Here is a 13,531-nt window from a genome sequence, read left to right as displayed (position 1 = left end):
TGCCAGGAATTGTGGTCCAACAACATCAGGGAAACAGCCCAGTGGCTGCCCCTGCAATACATAAACGACATTATAACATAGTCCCACCATTTACTGCTGTGAACACATGGAAGAAGGATGTGTTGTGGCCAACTCCCCTCACGGGTAGTTCCTTTCCTCAGTCGTTTTTATTGTCGCTGGCCTTTATTGGCATGAGTTCAAACAATAAAATCATACAAATTCATCCAAATACATTAGTAATCCAAACACATACAAGATATAAAAAGACTAGATAGCCACAATTGAGTAAATCAGGCAACTTTAGATTTAGCTTTAAAAATCTTGGCTGAATACCCTGAAACAATATAGGTAGTTTCAGGAGTATCATCCCTCAGCAAATACTGGATTGCAGACTCTTTGTAAATTGATATTTTAAGCTGTAAGGAGACAGTGAGACAGTGCTCCATAGGATCCTGGCTTCCATACAGGCAGGTCCTTCCTCTGTTTTAATTTCCCACATGTCCTCTGTTGGCTCCTCCGCAGTCAATGGCGCCCATGGTTGGGCCTTGAACAGGGGACTGATCAGAGCAGCCGTGTTAATTCTCCACACAATGCCTCAAAACAACACTACATTGAGGGCATGGGATTGTGGGAAATTAAAATGGCAGCTCCCAAGCCCAACTGTCCACTGGCATACTGGACTTTTTGTTTGTTTGTTTGAGGGGAGCTGTTTTTGCTTTATTATGTATTTTATGTTTTCATTTTTTTTATTTTTCTGTTGTGAACCGCCCTGTGATCTTTGGATGAAGGGCGGCATACAAATAAAATGAAATAAAATAAAATAAAATAAAATGGCAGTTGTGCCTGAGGGTGTAAGCACACTGATGCTAGGACTGCTCAGATGTCTGATAAGAAGGTCAGTAAGGGTAGAAAAAGGGTCAAAGACTATATTCCAGGTTGGGTCAACAAATAAAGCCATAGAGGTGGAAGGGTTGTATACCAATATCAGAGGCAGCCAGATTGTATTTTTCACTTTCAGGTAAGAAACAGAACTGGTCATGAGGTGATGTCTCTTATTGTGGCATTTCGTGCCATCCCACTCTGATTAACAACCATGTAAGCTCTTGATTTTTAACTGAGTCCTTGGGTTAAAAACATTTTCTGTATATATATATATATATATATATATATATATATATATATATATATATAAAATCCTTCCAGTAGCACCTTTAAGACCAACTAAGTTAGTTCTTGGTATGAGCTTTCGTGTGCAAGCACACTTCTTCAGATACACCCACATATTTATACACACAAATATTTGTCAGGACACGTTTAAAAGGAACAGTCCTAAAATAACATTTTATACCTCGTTGGCTCAAAAGCCAGTGAAAACCGACTCTGCACCCTCGAACACAACCCAGAATCCTTTGCGTTGTTCATGGCTTTTGAGGCAGACAAATCCACAAGGGAGCCTGTTCTCCTAGGAGGCAAGCAACCCCAACAGCACTGCCATTATTTGTTATTATTATTTCATACCTGATCCGCAGAGGCTCCAGGCGCCACAGCGAGCGAGCCTGGGAACAGACAGCTCCGCCTTCGTAGTTCACCACCCTGAGGAAAAGGAAGATGATCTGGGTAACTCTTCCACAAGCAGGGTTCAAAACCAGCCAGTTCAATTACCAGACATGGAAATAATGCCTCTTATTTGCTGCAGCTGCCTTGGCCAACCTGATGCTGTCCGGATGCTTCCAGCTGCGATTCCGATCTTCCCCCAGCAAGTACAGCTGTAGGACACTGAGGATGATGGGAACTGTAGTCTGGAGGACACCAACTTGCCGCTGCTTTCCTTGAATCCACCTGTGCTAGTCTTTTCATTATAGGGTATTTTTTTACCCTTTCAGGGATAAAGGGTCTGAGTAAGAACTCAGTGGAACGCGGGTGGCGCTGTGGGTTAAACCACAGAGCCTAGGACTTGCCGATCGGAAGGTCAGCGGTTCGAATCCCCGCGACGGGGTGAGCTCCCGTTGCTCGGTCCCTGCTCCTGCCAACCTAGCAGTTCGAAAGCACGTCAAAGTGCAAGTAGATAAATAGGTAGCGCTCTGGCGGGAAGGTAATCGGCGTTTCCGTGCGCTGCTCTGGTTCGCCAGAAGCGGCTTAGTCATGCTGGCCACATGACCCAGAAGCTGTATGCTGGCTCCCTCGGCCAGTAAAGCGAGATGAGCGCTGTAACCCCAGAGTCGGCCACGACTGGACCTAATGGTCAGGGGTCCCTTTACCTTTACTAAGAACTCAGCATTGCACCGACCCTAAACAAAGTTCTCTGTGGATAGGACTCTGCGGATCCCTAAGTGTGCCGATGTCTGTTGGCATCGGTCGCTGTGATGTTCAGGCTGATGAAAGCTTTAGAAGCTCACGAACGAATGGCCAGGAGGGAGGGAACATGCCGGTCGGGCATGTGTCTCTGCCGGGGTCCTACTCAAGTGTAGGACGAGCTCCTGACAAGGAGGGGCCTTCTCCCCACTGCCTTGCAGCAGGGCACTTTTGGGTCAGAGGGCCTTCTGGGTGTAGAAGCACAAAGGGGGAAGTGGATAAGAAAGGGAATGTTTTCCTTTTCTTTTCCTTCGGCTCGAAAACCCACCTCTTCCGCAAACATGTTGGCCCCTCACTCCTCTCTGTCTCTCCCCACCCCCTAGCAAATCAAATCTTAAATATTTGCAACTTCCTCCATGCCAAGACCTGGATATGCTCAACGGGTAGAGCATGAGACTCTTAATCTTGGGGTCGAGCCCCAAGTGGTCAGAGGTTCCGTGCGATCGAGCAGAAATGGCTCTCCTCCACATCGTATCTTCGGAATCCATCAGGCTCTCCTCCTCCGACGGTGATTAACAACCTAAGCCTTTAATGAGGCTTTAGGCACGCTCCCCATTACGCAGAGTATCCAAACAGCAGAAGGAGCCGAGAAATATGTGCTACATCGCTATGCTTATTTCTAACTATGCAGGACAGAAAAGAATATGCATCTGCTCTCAGTGAGAGTCAGTGAACAACAGGACAAAGAAACAGGAAACCAGTAACAGCAACATCCGTCTCCCATCTCCCATGAGAATTCCAACAGTCTGGAATGTCAACAGAGTCTTGTGACTCCAAAAACTGCACAGTGGCATAACAGAAATCTAACACAAGTTGGGCTAAAAGGCTCCTGCATTGCAGGGGGTTGGGCCAGATGACCCTCGCGGTTCCTTCCAAGTCTACAATTCTCTGAGTCTATAACAACACCGGGATGCTTTGCAGGGCTGGTGTTGCTCAGGCTCCCCCAACCACAAGCGCTATCCCTCCAGCAATACGGCTATACCAACGACGGGCCTCCAATCCATTAGTGAGTGGCTTTAAAAAATGTTTACATATTCGATACGATACAATAATCTTTATTGTCACTGTCCCATACAGAACAAAGAAATTGAAAAAATCTACATCAGACATTCAAAAACCAACAAGCCTGCTATCCCAACTATCCCAGCCTGGTTAGCCCCTAAAAACTCTGATACCCCATAACTGAATACAATATACTCACATAGAGACTACCTTAAAGGTAAAGGGTAAAGGGACCCCTGACCATTAGGTCCAGTCGTGGACGACTCTGGGGTTGTGGCGCTCATCTCGCTTTATTGGCCGGGTCATGTGTACAGCTTCCGGGTCATGTGGCAAGCATGACTAAGCCGCTTCTGGCGAACCAGAGCAGCACATGGAAATGCCGTTTACCTTCGTGCCGGAGCGGTACCTATTTATCTACTTGCACGTTGACGTGCTTTCGAACTGCTAGGTTGGCAGGAGCAGGGACCGAGCAACGGGAGCTCACCCCGTCGCGGGGATTCGAACCGCCGACCTTCTGACCAGCAAGTCCTAGGCTCTGTGATTTAACCCACAGCGCCACCCGTGTCCCCCCAGAGACTACCTTACACTGCGTTTAAAACCAAAATGACATTTGGATAGAAACTGTTTCTCAGGCGGCTAGTCCTAGTCTTTATAACCCTGTACCTTCTTCCAGAAGGCAGAAACTGAAAGAGATCATTTCTGGGGTGTGCACTATCCTGCGCTATCTCCGCAGCCTTCTTATGGCACCTGGAAGCATAGATTTGATCCAAGGTGGGAAGAGTGCACCCAATTATTCTCTCTGCAGTCTTTACAACCTTGGACAGCATTGTTTTTCCCCTAACAGTGCAGCTCCCAAACCACACACACAGACCGTAAGTTAATACACTCCTCAGCAGGGGAAGGAGGGGAATAACAAAATGCTTGCACTGAATTAAAATCTGAGTTATCGAGATCTTGAACTGTCTTTGGTGCGATCTTTTACTTTTGGGTAGAGACGCTCCCCTCCCCAAATAACAGCTGCGTTCAAAGTCTGCATGTTCTTCGCCTCTCGCTTTCTGTTCACTATTTGGGGTAGAGGCTTCTCTCTCCCCTTTCTTTTGCCCCCCTTGCTCTTTAAAGTGCCACCTTTATGCTGACAACCCCCACACGGTATGCCCACCTGCGTTGCTCTTCATTCTGGTCCGTGGTGGAGATGGTGAGGCATTCGTCCATATGGCCGTGGAAGAGGCGCATAACATGGCCTCCGGTCACATATCCTGCATGGACCACCCCAAAAAATAGGGATTAGAGAGCGTGGGATCAAAAGCAGAGTGAGGAAACTAATACATTTGGAGTGCACATGGAATTGCCCAAGATGTCAGATTGTTTTTGTATGCCACAACTGCAGCTAGAATTTTGTTAGCTAAGAATTGGAAAACACAAGAAGTCCCAACAGTGGAGGAATGGCAGATGAAGATGATGGACTTTTCGAAGCTAGCCAACCTGACCGGAAGAGTCCACGACCAGAAGGAGGAGGAGTACCAGGACGATTGGATGAAATTCAAAGACTATTTAGTTAAATATCCTAAGATAACTTAATTGGAAAAAACTTGCAAATACCAGATAGACTTAGGATTTAAATATGTGATGTTAGAGAATAATATGTTTAAAGTTAAAATGAAAAGGAAGAAAGATGTTAAGTGACTAAGTTAATTTTATGAGAAAATTGGTTTTGGAAAACTGTTACAATGATATACAATGAAACTCAGTCAGGGGGATTCGAGGAGGTCATTTAACAATGTCACCAAGATTGGATCATCGTACAGTTAAGATGTATGTTTGTTTCTTTAAAACTCTGGAAAATCAATTAAAAAATTTGGGGGGAAAAGAAAGAAAAGAAAATGCATGATGTACATTGTCTTTGCTTGCGTCATCTCAAGCCACATTCCCTCCATACATCTGAAGAGCTACGGTGCCACTTTAAACCGCCATGGCTTCCCGCAAAGAATTCTGGGAGCTGTAGTTGGTTAAGGGCACTGAGAGGTCTTAGGAGGACCCTGTTCCTCTGCCGGAACAACAATTCCCAGAGTTCCCTGTTAAACCACTGTGTGCTTATAGCTCTGTGAGGGGGGATAGGGGTCTCCTAAAAGCTCTCGGTGATGATAAACACAATACAGCTCCCATAATTCTTTGCGGGGAGCCATGTATTGTGTGAATGTGGCCTAAGCAAGTCTTACCATAGTCCTGTAACACAGGTAGGGACTGGATAAATCCTGTTCTCGTCATTTCTCAATTTTCCAATTTTAGTTGTCCGCATTTCCCCATCAGTTTACAATTTATTTATTTTTCAAAAGCCCTCGTGAAAATTCATCAGCATTCCAGTCTGCAATTTCTACTAATACGCATTCTTTTTGCAAGCAATCTTCCCTAACGTAACATAACTTTCTGGGTGCTGCTTTCACTAATATATGCAATTCCGTTCGCATTTCCCCCTCACGTGCACGTTTTCTGGGCTGGAAAACTGCATCACAAAATTCGGGGCACCGTGAATTCCAAGGCGCAACTGTGCATTGTTCCAAGAGGTTTTGAATTTGGTAGGTTTGTGTGAATGGCCTTGTCACCTCCATCCAAATGCAATAAGGAATTGGGTTCCTCGGTGGTCTCCCATCTAGGCACTGACCACACCAGGACCTGCTTAGCTTCAGCAAGGTGGATGCATCATGTGACCTCAAACCACACCCCAAGGAATCAAATACCTTCCTCGCAGCCTGAGCAGATGGGGTTCATGTTCCAGAGTGTTTGCATGAAGGAGGCATCTGCCTGGAGCTCTCCACTGGCTGTAGACAGGTGCTGGGGGAGAACAAGGACATTGTTGAGACATAGAAGAGTAGAAGAAACAAAGCGGGCAGGGAGTGAAATCAAGGGCTTAATAGTCCCCACGGATTCATGGAATCATAGAATTGTAGTGTTGGAAGTAATATTAATAATAATTTATTATTTATACCCCGCCCATCTGGCTGGGTTTCCCCAGCCACTCTGGGCTGCTTCCAACAAAACACTAAAATACAATAACCTATCAAACATTAAAAGCTGTTCGACAGTGGAATTTGCTGCCAAGGAGTGTGGTGGAGTCTCCTTCTTTGGAGGTCTTTAAGCAGAGGCTTGACAACCATATGTCAGGAGTGCTCTGATGGTGTTTCCTGCTTGGCAGGGGGTTGGACTCGATGGCTCTTGTGGTCTATTCCAACTCTATGATTCTATGATTCTATGATTCTATGAAAAGCTTCCCTAAACAGGGCTGCCTTTAGATGTCTTCTAAAAGTTTGGTAGTTATTTTTCTCTTTCACATCTGGTGGGAGGGCGTTCCACAGGGCGGGTGCCACTACCGAGAAGGCCCTCTGCCTGGTTCCCTGTAACTTGGCTTCTCGCAGCGAGGGAACCGCCAGAAGGCCCTCGGCGCTGGACCTCAGTGTCCAGGTAGAACGATGGAGGTGGAGACGCTCCTTCAGGTATACTGGGCCTTTGAGGCCGTTTAGGGCTTTAAAGGTCAGCACCAACACTTTGAATTGTGCTCGGAAACGTCCTGGGAGCCAGTGTAGGTTTTTCAAGACGGGTGTTATGTGGTCTCGGCGGCCGCTCCCAGTCACCAGTCTAGCTGCCGCATTCTGGATTAGTTGTAGTTTCCAGGTCACCTTCAAAGGCAGCCGCATGTAGAGCAAGTGACTCCAAGTCCTCTAGTCCAGGCTTCCTCAACCTTGGCTCTCCAGATGTTTTTGGCTTACAACTCCCATGATCCCTAGCTAGCAGGACCACCAACCTTCTGATCGGCAAGCCCAAGAGGCTCTGTGGTTTAGACCACAGCATGTGAAGGAGGAGGCAAGTCCTCCCACAGGCAGACAGACACACTCACCAGGTACCGCTCAGAGGAGACGCTGACGAGGATGAGGTCATCACCCACGCGCACCTTCTCCCCTTCCGATCGCTGCTTGGAGGCAGGATGGATAGTCCACCAACAGGCTTCCCCTAGTGGTGAGAGAGATTGTGGGTAGACGTCTACGAGAAACTAGCTATGGTCCTTTATTTGCTCTGGGGTCACATCAGACAGGCACCTACAGTATCGGCATTTAGGTGGGCTGCTTCAGATTCATCTGTTCACCTGGCTCAGTGGTTCCCAAAGTGGGCATTACTTGCCCCCTGGGAGGCGGTGGCATTACCTAGGGGGGGTACTAAGAGGCAAGGGGGCGCTAGAGAGGGGAATTACTATGTAAAGCTGGCATCCGTGGATCAAGTTCATCAATTGAAACCGAATAGTTTTAACTGGATTTTGAATAAACGTGCAATTAATGGTTACGGCTTTGAATTTGATTGTGTTATTATCTACCGAAGCGGGTCATGCAAACTGCTATTCCGGATGTTTTTATAGGCTAGGGTAAAGGGCACAGGGAATGAGTTTATGGGGAAAGGGTGGGGTGGCCAGAAAAAGTTTGGGAACCACTGACCTAGGTTTTCCCTGAGGGGGCGATCCAGCTATATTTGATGTAAAAATGTAAAGGTAAAGGACCCCCAACAGTTAAGTCCAGCCGCGAACGACTCTGGGGTTGCGGTGCTCATCTCGCTTTACTGGCCAAAGGAGCCGACGTTTGTCTGCAGGCAGTTTTTCCAGGTCATGTGGCCAGCATGTGGCCAGAAATGCTGTTTACCTTCCCGCCAGAATGGTACCTATTTATCTACTTGCACTTCATGCTTTCAAACTGCTAGGTTGGCAGGAGCTGGGACCGAGCAATGGGAGCTCACCCCATTGCGGGGATTAGAACCGCCGACCTTCTGATTGGCAAGCCCTAGGCTCAGTAGTTTAGACCACAGCGCCACCCACATCCCTTTGATGTATTAAGCTTATTTGCAGATTTGTACTTGTTTTATTGATGAGATTTCATTGGGCAAATGTGCAACATAAAATATACAATCTGAGCAGCTTGCATAATTTATGTTTCACTTTGGCCCAATAACATTTCATTAAAAGCTGCTCAATTTGCATCATGTAGCCAGGTCACAGAATTATTCCGCACCGCCACCACCAGCACAGAATTTCAGTTGTTTGCATGCAGATTTGTTTTGTTCTGTGTCTGCACTGAGTGGGAATTTACTCCTCTGAGACTCAACACAGTCCTATTGCCACTGAACGGTGCCTGGAATGTAGAATGAGCTAGGAATATTCTCCTCCTCTTGCCCGCTGCAAGCAAAAACACCCGCAAGGTGGCAATTCCTTGGGGTGCAAAATCACATACCTGTTGCATCCTCCTGAAGGCCCACGTCAAAGGCAAGTTTATCCGTCAGGGAGCGGGATGTGGTTAGGCAGCTCAAATACTGCAAATCGGGAAGGAAAGAAGATCAAGAAACGTTCTCTGAAGTTCTTAACCTCAAGTGTGTGTGTGTGTGTGTGTGTGTGTGTGTGTGCGCGTGTGTGCGCGTGCTAGGGAGATCAACCACCCTGGTTTCTGCACCTTAAATTGCAGCTTTAAAATGTAACTTTATAAATGCACGTAGATAGATGTGTGGCCATAATCTTTTGCACCAAAGGAAGTAGCTGATAGATAGATAGATAGATAGATAGATAGATAGATAGATAGATAGATGATAGATAGATAGATGATAGATAGATAGATAGATGATAGATAGATGATAGATAGATAGATAGATAGATAGATAGATAGATAGATAATTTATTACGGCCGGAGACCAGCTTATAAAACACACCTGGGGGTACAATCTCAGAAGGAAAGCAAACATTTAAAACAATGTGCAACAATAAATTTAAAATTTATAAATGCGATAAGCGTATAGACACTTAAAACTTTAAGATAAGCTACCACAGAGAGATGACCCAGAGTCACCCATGGAACCGAGTTTGGGAATTTTCTTAATGAACTAGTTTGGGTTGGGGGTTGGTCTGTGCCTACAAATCTGTACACAGAATCTGGCGACCATCCGGGTCGTCTTATGATCTTTGCCTAACAGGAAAAGGTCAAATTTTTGCTTTTCCGGGAGGTCAGCGAGCCTCACCAGCAGGAGATCAATGGTCTCACTACGTGCCTCTTCATAAAAGGGACATATAAAGAACAAGTGCTCTGGGCTTCCTATATCCCCCAATGAACAGGCACAAAGTCTCTGAGCATATGGGACTTTTTTAAAGGATCCTTCCAGGACCGGCGAGAGCAGAGCAGAGCTTCTGGCGAGTGTAAAAGCCTTTCTTGCATTTAACCAAAGGAAGTAAGGCAACTCCTGACTCGTGGGCGACCAGCACATGCGTAGCAACCAGAAACGCAACTCCCGTATGAGTTGCCTGTAGTGCAGAGAGCATGGGCTGCTGAAAACAAGAGGTCACACCCAATGCAATGGGGTGCGGTGCTGCTTGCTGCTGACCAACACAAGGCAAAGACGGCCCCGTTGTATATTTTAATTAAGGATGCTCTAAGGTGATTGTAGTATCTTAAAAATCAGAGACATCACCTTGCCAACAAAGGTCTGTATAGTTAAAGCTATGGTTTTCCCAGTAGTGATGTATGGAAGTGAGAGCTGGACCCTAAAGAAGGCTGATGGCCGAAGAATTGATGCTTTTGAACTATGGTGCTGGAGGAGACTCTTGAGAGTCCCATGGACTGCAAGAAGATCAAATCTCTCCATTCTGAAGGAAATCAGCCCTGAGTGCTCACTGGAAGGACAGATCCTAAAGCTGAGGCTCCAATACTTTGGCCACCTCATGAGAAGAGAAGACTCCCTGGAAAAGACCCTGATGTTGGAAAAGATGGAGGCACAAGGAGAAGGGGACGACAGAGGACGAGATGGTTGGACAGTGTTCTCGAAGCTACCAGCATGAGTTTGACCAAACTGCGGGAGGCAGTGGAAGATAGGAGTGCCTGGCGTGCTCTGGTCCATGGGGTCATGAAGAGTCGGACACGACTAAACGACTAAACAACAACAACAAGATGATTGTGTGTTTTAATTGTGGGTTGGTTCTACGGTTGCGAACAGCTTAGAAGTCATTTTGGCACATCATGACTGTATATTCATTAGTTAATTAATTAATAACAACCATAGCAATAACAAAGTAGGGATGGGGAACTGCACCCATCATTCCCTGATCATTAACTGGGGATTGATGGGAGTTGGAGTCCTACAAGATCTTCACCTCGCTTCAAGCACGTAAGGTCACTTCAAGGAATAATTCCAGCAGTAAATCAGCAGTGGCAAGCGAATACACACTCGATTTCAAGGATGACCATTCAAGGCCCAGCTCTACACACACACACACACACACACACACACACACACACACACTGAGCTCTCCTAGGAATGTTGACACAGAAGGAAATCACAGCCGGCACCATCCAACCCTGGGTGACCTCAGCTTCTTGACTTAGAACTTATATCTGTCCTCCAGAACGCGGCTCAGCCTTTTTGACGTTTGACACCTTCTTGGCCGAGAAATGTGCCCACCTCCTAAAACCCCTATCAGGATTCCTTGCGATTTCTGCATCCCGGGAGGGGAACACATGACACACGCTTGAAAATAAATCTGCTTGGCTCAGGGACAGGGACGTGGAACACAAAATGGCTGAGGAGCAGCTGCCTCTTCCCTGCCCCACCGGCCTTTGGAGTCGGCCAACGCTGGACCGAGCTCTTGAACTTTCCTGGTTTCTTCCTCCCGCTTCTTCAAGACACACAACTTCCTCCAATTCCTCCTCCTCCTTACCATGGCGCTGTGGGAATGCCGGAGAAGAATAGCGTGTCCGTACAGGAGTGTCCGATGTCCGCCACCTTGAGAAGACTGGGGTGGGGGTGACAGGGCAAAAGAGAAAGCCAAGTCAGTCTGTGAATTGGACAATCCCACCCAGAGCACCCTCATCCCCAACCTATAGCAAATGCAAGTTGCTGACACCTTTCCTTAAGGCGGCCTTGACCAACCTGGGGCTTCCCAGGTGTTTTGGACTACAATTCCCATCAGCCCCAGCTGGTGCCCCAGGTTGGCCAGAGATTCCTGAAGGGCCTACTGGAATGCACTCCAAAGTGGCTCACTGGATCCCAGACCTTGGCAAAACAGAAACCAAGAAATGGAAGTCTTGCCCAAGGCCTAACTCCTGAAAATGGCGTCGTGAAAACAACTCCCATTTCATCCAAGCAAACATGCTCCATGTCTCAGCTTTTACACCCAGATGGGTGGGGTATCAATATAACAACAACAACAACAACAACAACAACAACAACAACCAGTTGTGCAGTAAAATTGTTGTTGTTATTAAAAACTTAGGAAATGGCAAAAAGCAGACCAAGAAAATTATGGAATGAGCTGGAGAATGGGTGGACACAGAAGACCTGTTTGAACCAGGAATTTAACTACACAACTATTACTCTTATTCTTATTATTTAAAAAAACATAGAAGACAGCAAAAAGGCCAGGAAAATTATGGAATAACCTGGAGAATAGGTGGACACAGAGGACCTGTTTGAACTGCACAACTATTATTATTATTATTATTATTATTATTATTATTATTATTATTACTATAACATAGAAGATGGCAAAAAGCAGGCCAGGAAAATTATGGAATAACCTGGAGAATGGGTGGACACAGAGGACCTGTTTGAACTAGGAACTTCATTGCACAACTGTTATTATTATTATTATTATTATTACATAGAAAATAGCAAAAAGCAGGCCAGGAAAATTATGGAATGACCTGGAGAATGGGTGGACACAGAGGACCTGTTTGAACCAGGAATTTTACCACACAACTGCACTTGACGTGAGGTAAAATTCTCCTCAGCAGGGCTGTGCAACAATCAGCTTACCACACCACAGTAAAACACCGCTTCGTCCCCCACAATCTATCCCCACATGAAGAACCCAATTTAGCTCCTGAAGAGATTGCCAGCACTGAATAATTTCTTCAGGGCCATTTCTTCCAAAGGGACCCAGCGGGGAACAAGGCAAAGTCGCATCCACTGTCCGTAGGATTTGCTTATGGGCCTCAAAAGCATCCAGCAAGGAACAGATTCCTGGTTCTCTTGCACAGCCATACTTGCCAAGACCAAAGGTGGTGGCTGCCATTTGCAAAGACTCTTCTCAACATGTATATATATATATATATATATATATATATATATATATATGCAGCTGAGCCAAGGAAAAGACTTGCGTCCACCATACATGCGTCGACGCCACCATTGCGAGGCATTACAATGGATCTGGCATTTCACTGGCATCTGTTTTTGTCGTGATTAAAAAACAATAGCCGTTCTTACTGCAGTTCATACCTATATATCTATATAGGGTTGTATCCCGTTAAGTTTTCTTTGGAGCAGACCCATTCAGAGGAATGAATCTAAGTTAGGCATGGGCACCCACTTCAACAAGTCGGCTCTTAACGCTGGATGCAGCCCATAATCAATATATAATGGACCACACCACAATAATGTATACACTCATCCCTTCTATAGGTTGCTTGCTGCTGTAAATATGGTAATAATGACATAGACCCCTTTGCTATGTTATTTATAGCCATAGTTGCCGTTGTATATATCTGCAGTATAAATGACCCTAGTTTCACAGGTCATATTATTATTGCACATATATTGTACACACACACATATATATACGGTCATTATTGCATGACTCACATTGCGGCAATGTGTATTTATACAGTGCTTTTTTTTCTAAAAATAAATGCTTAGGGGTACTCTCATTTTGACTCAAGAAAATCACCACTTTATAGTTCAAATTGGGGGGGGGGGGAATACAGGAAATGGACAAAAGGACAAAGATTCACAAAATGTTTTGGGGTATGCGTTCCCCCCAGAAAAAAGCACTGCATTTATTTGCTACCATCAGGGCAAAAGTCATATTGCAGCAGGTCGTGAATAACTGGACCATGTTACTGCATTACATTCGGGATGGCACTGTGTGCCATGTTTCTGATGTCCATTGTGCATTAAAATCAGATGCACAATTTCTCTTGCAGAAGACAAGATTGACTCTTGGGTTTGTAAGAAGAGCGAATGCCATCAGTTTTAAGTCATACTCAAATACAGTTAAAGCTTGGTTTTCCAGGGAAGGGCCTGTGATGCTCCGGTCTTGATTCCCCAAGCGCAAACTTCAAGATGCAGCAAAACGGGCAACTCTCAGAGGAGGGTCATTCACTGC

General features: G+C 45.8%; 1 protein-coding gene across 12 annotated transcripts in view; it reads right to left on the bottom strand.

The window, feature by feature from the left end:
• The window catches only part of RYR1 (ryanodine receptor 1), a 204,767-nt gene that overhangs the window by 151,694 nt on the left and 39,542 nt on the right, over positions 1–13,531 (bottom strand). For all 12 annotated transcript variants that reach the window (XM_081018547.1, XM_081018554.1, XM_081018555.1 and 9 more), the window contains 6 exons: positions 11,084–11,158; positions 8,619–8,697; positions 7,244–7,356; positions 6,090–6,183; positions 4,514–4,610; positions 1,519–1,593 (listed from right to left, as the gene is read on the bottom strand). In XM_081018547.1, the coding sequence (XP_080874673.1) occupies positions 1,519–1,593; positions 4,514–4,610; positions 6,090–6,183; positions 7,244–7,356; positions 8,619–8,697; positions 11,084–11,158 (533 nt within the window). The remainder of the gene's footprint in view (positions 1–1,518; positions 1,594–4,513; positions 4,611–6,089; positions 6,184–7,243; positions 7,357–8,618; positions 8,698–11,083; positions 11,159–13,531) is intronic.

The sequence above is a fragment of the Podarcis pityusensis genome (genome assembly GCF_964106645.2).
Source record: "Podarcis pityusensis genome assembly, chromosome: 8".
NCBI classification, from domain to species: Eukaryota; Metazoa; Chordata; class Lepidosauria; order Squamata; family Lacertidae; genus Podarcis; species Podarcis pityusensis.
This window is presented reverse-complemented; position numbering and strand designations above follow the sequence as displayed.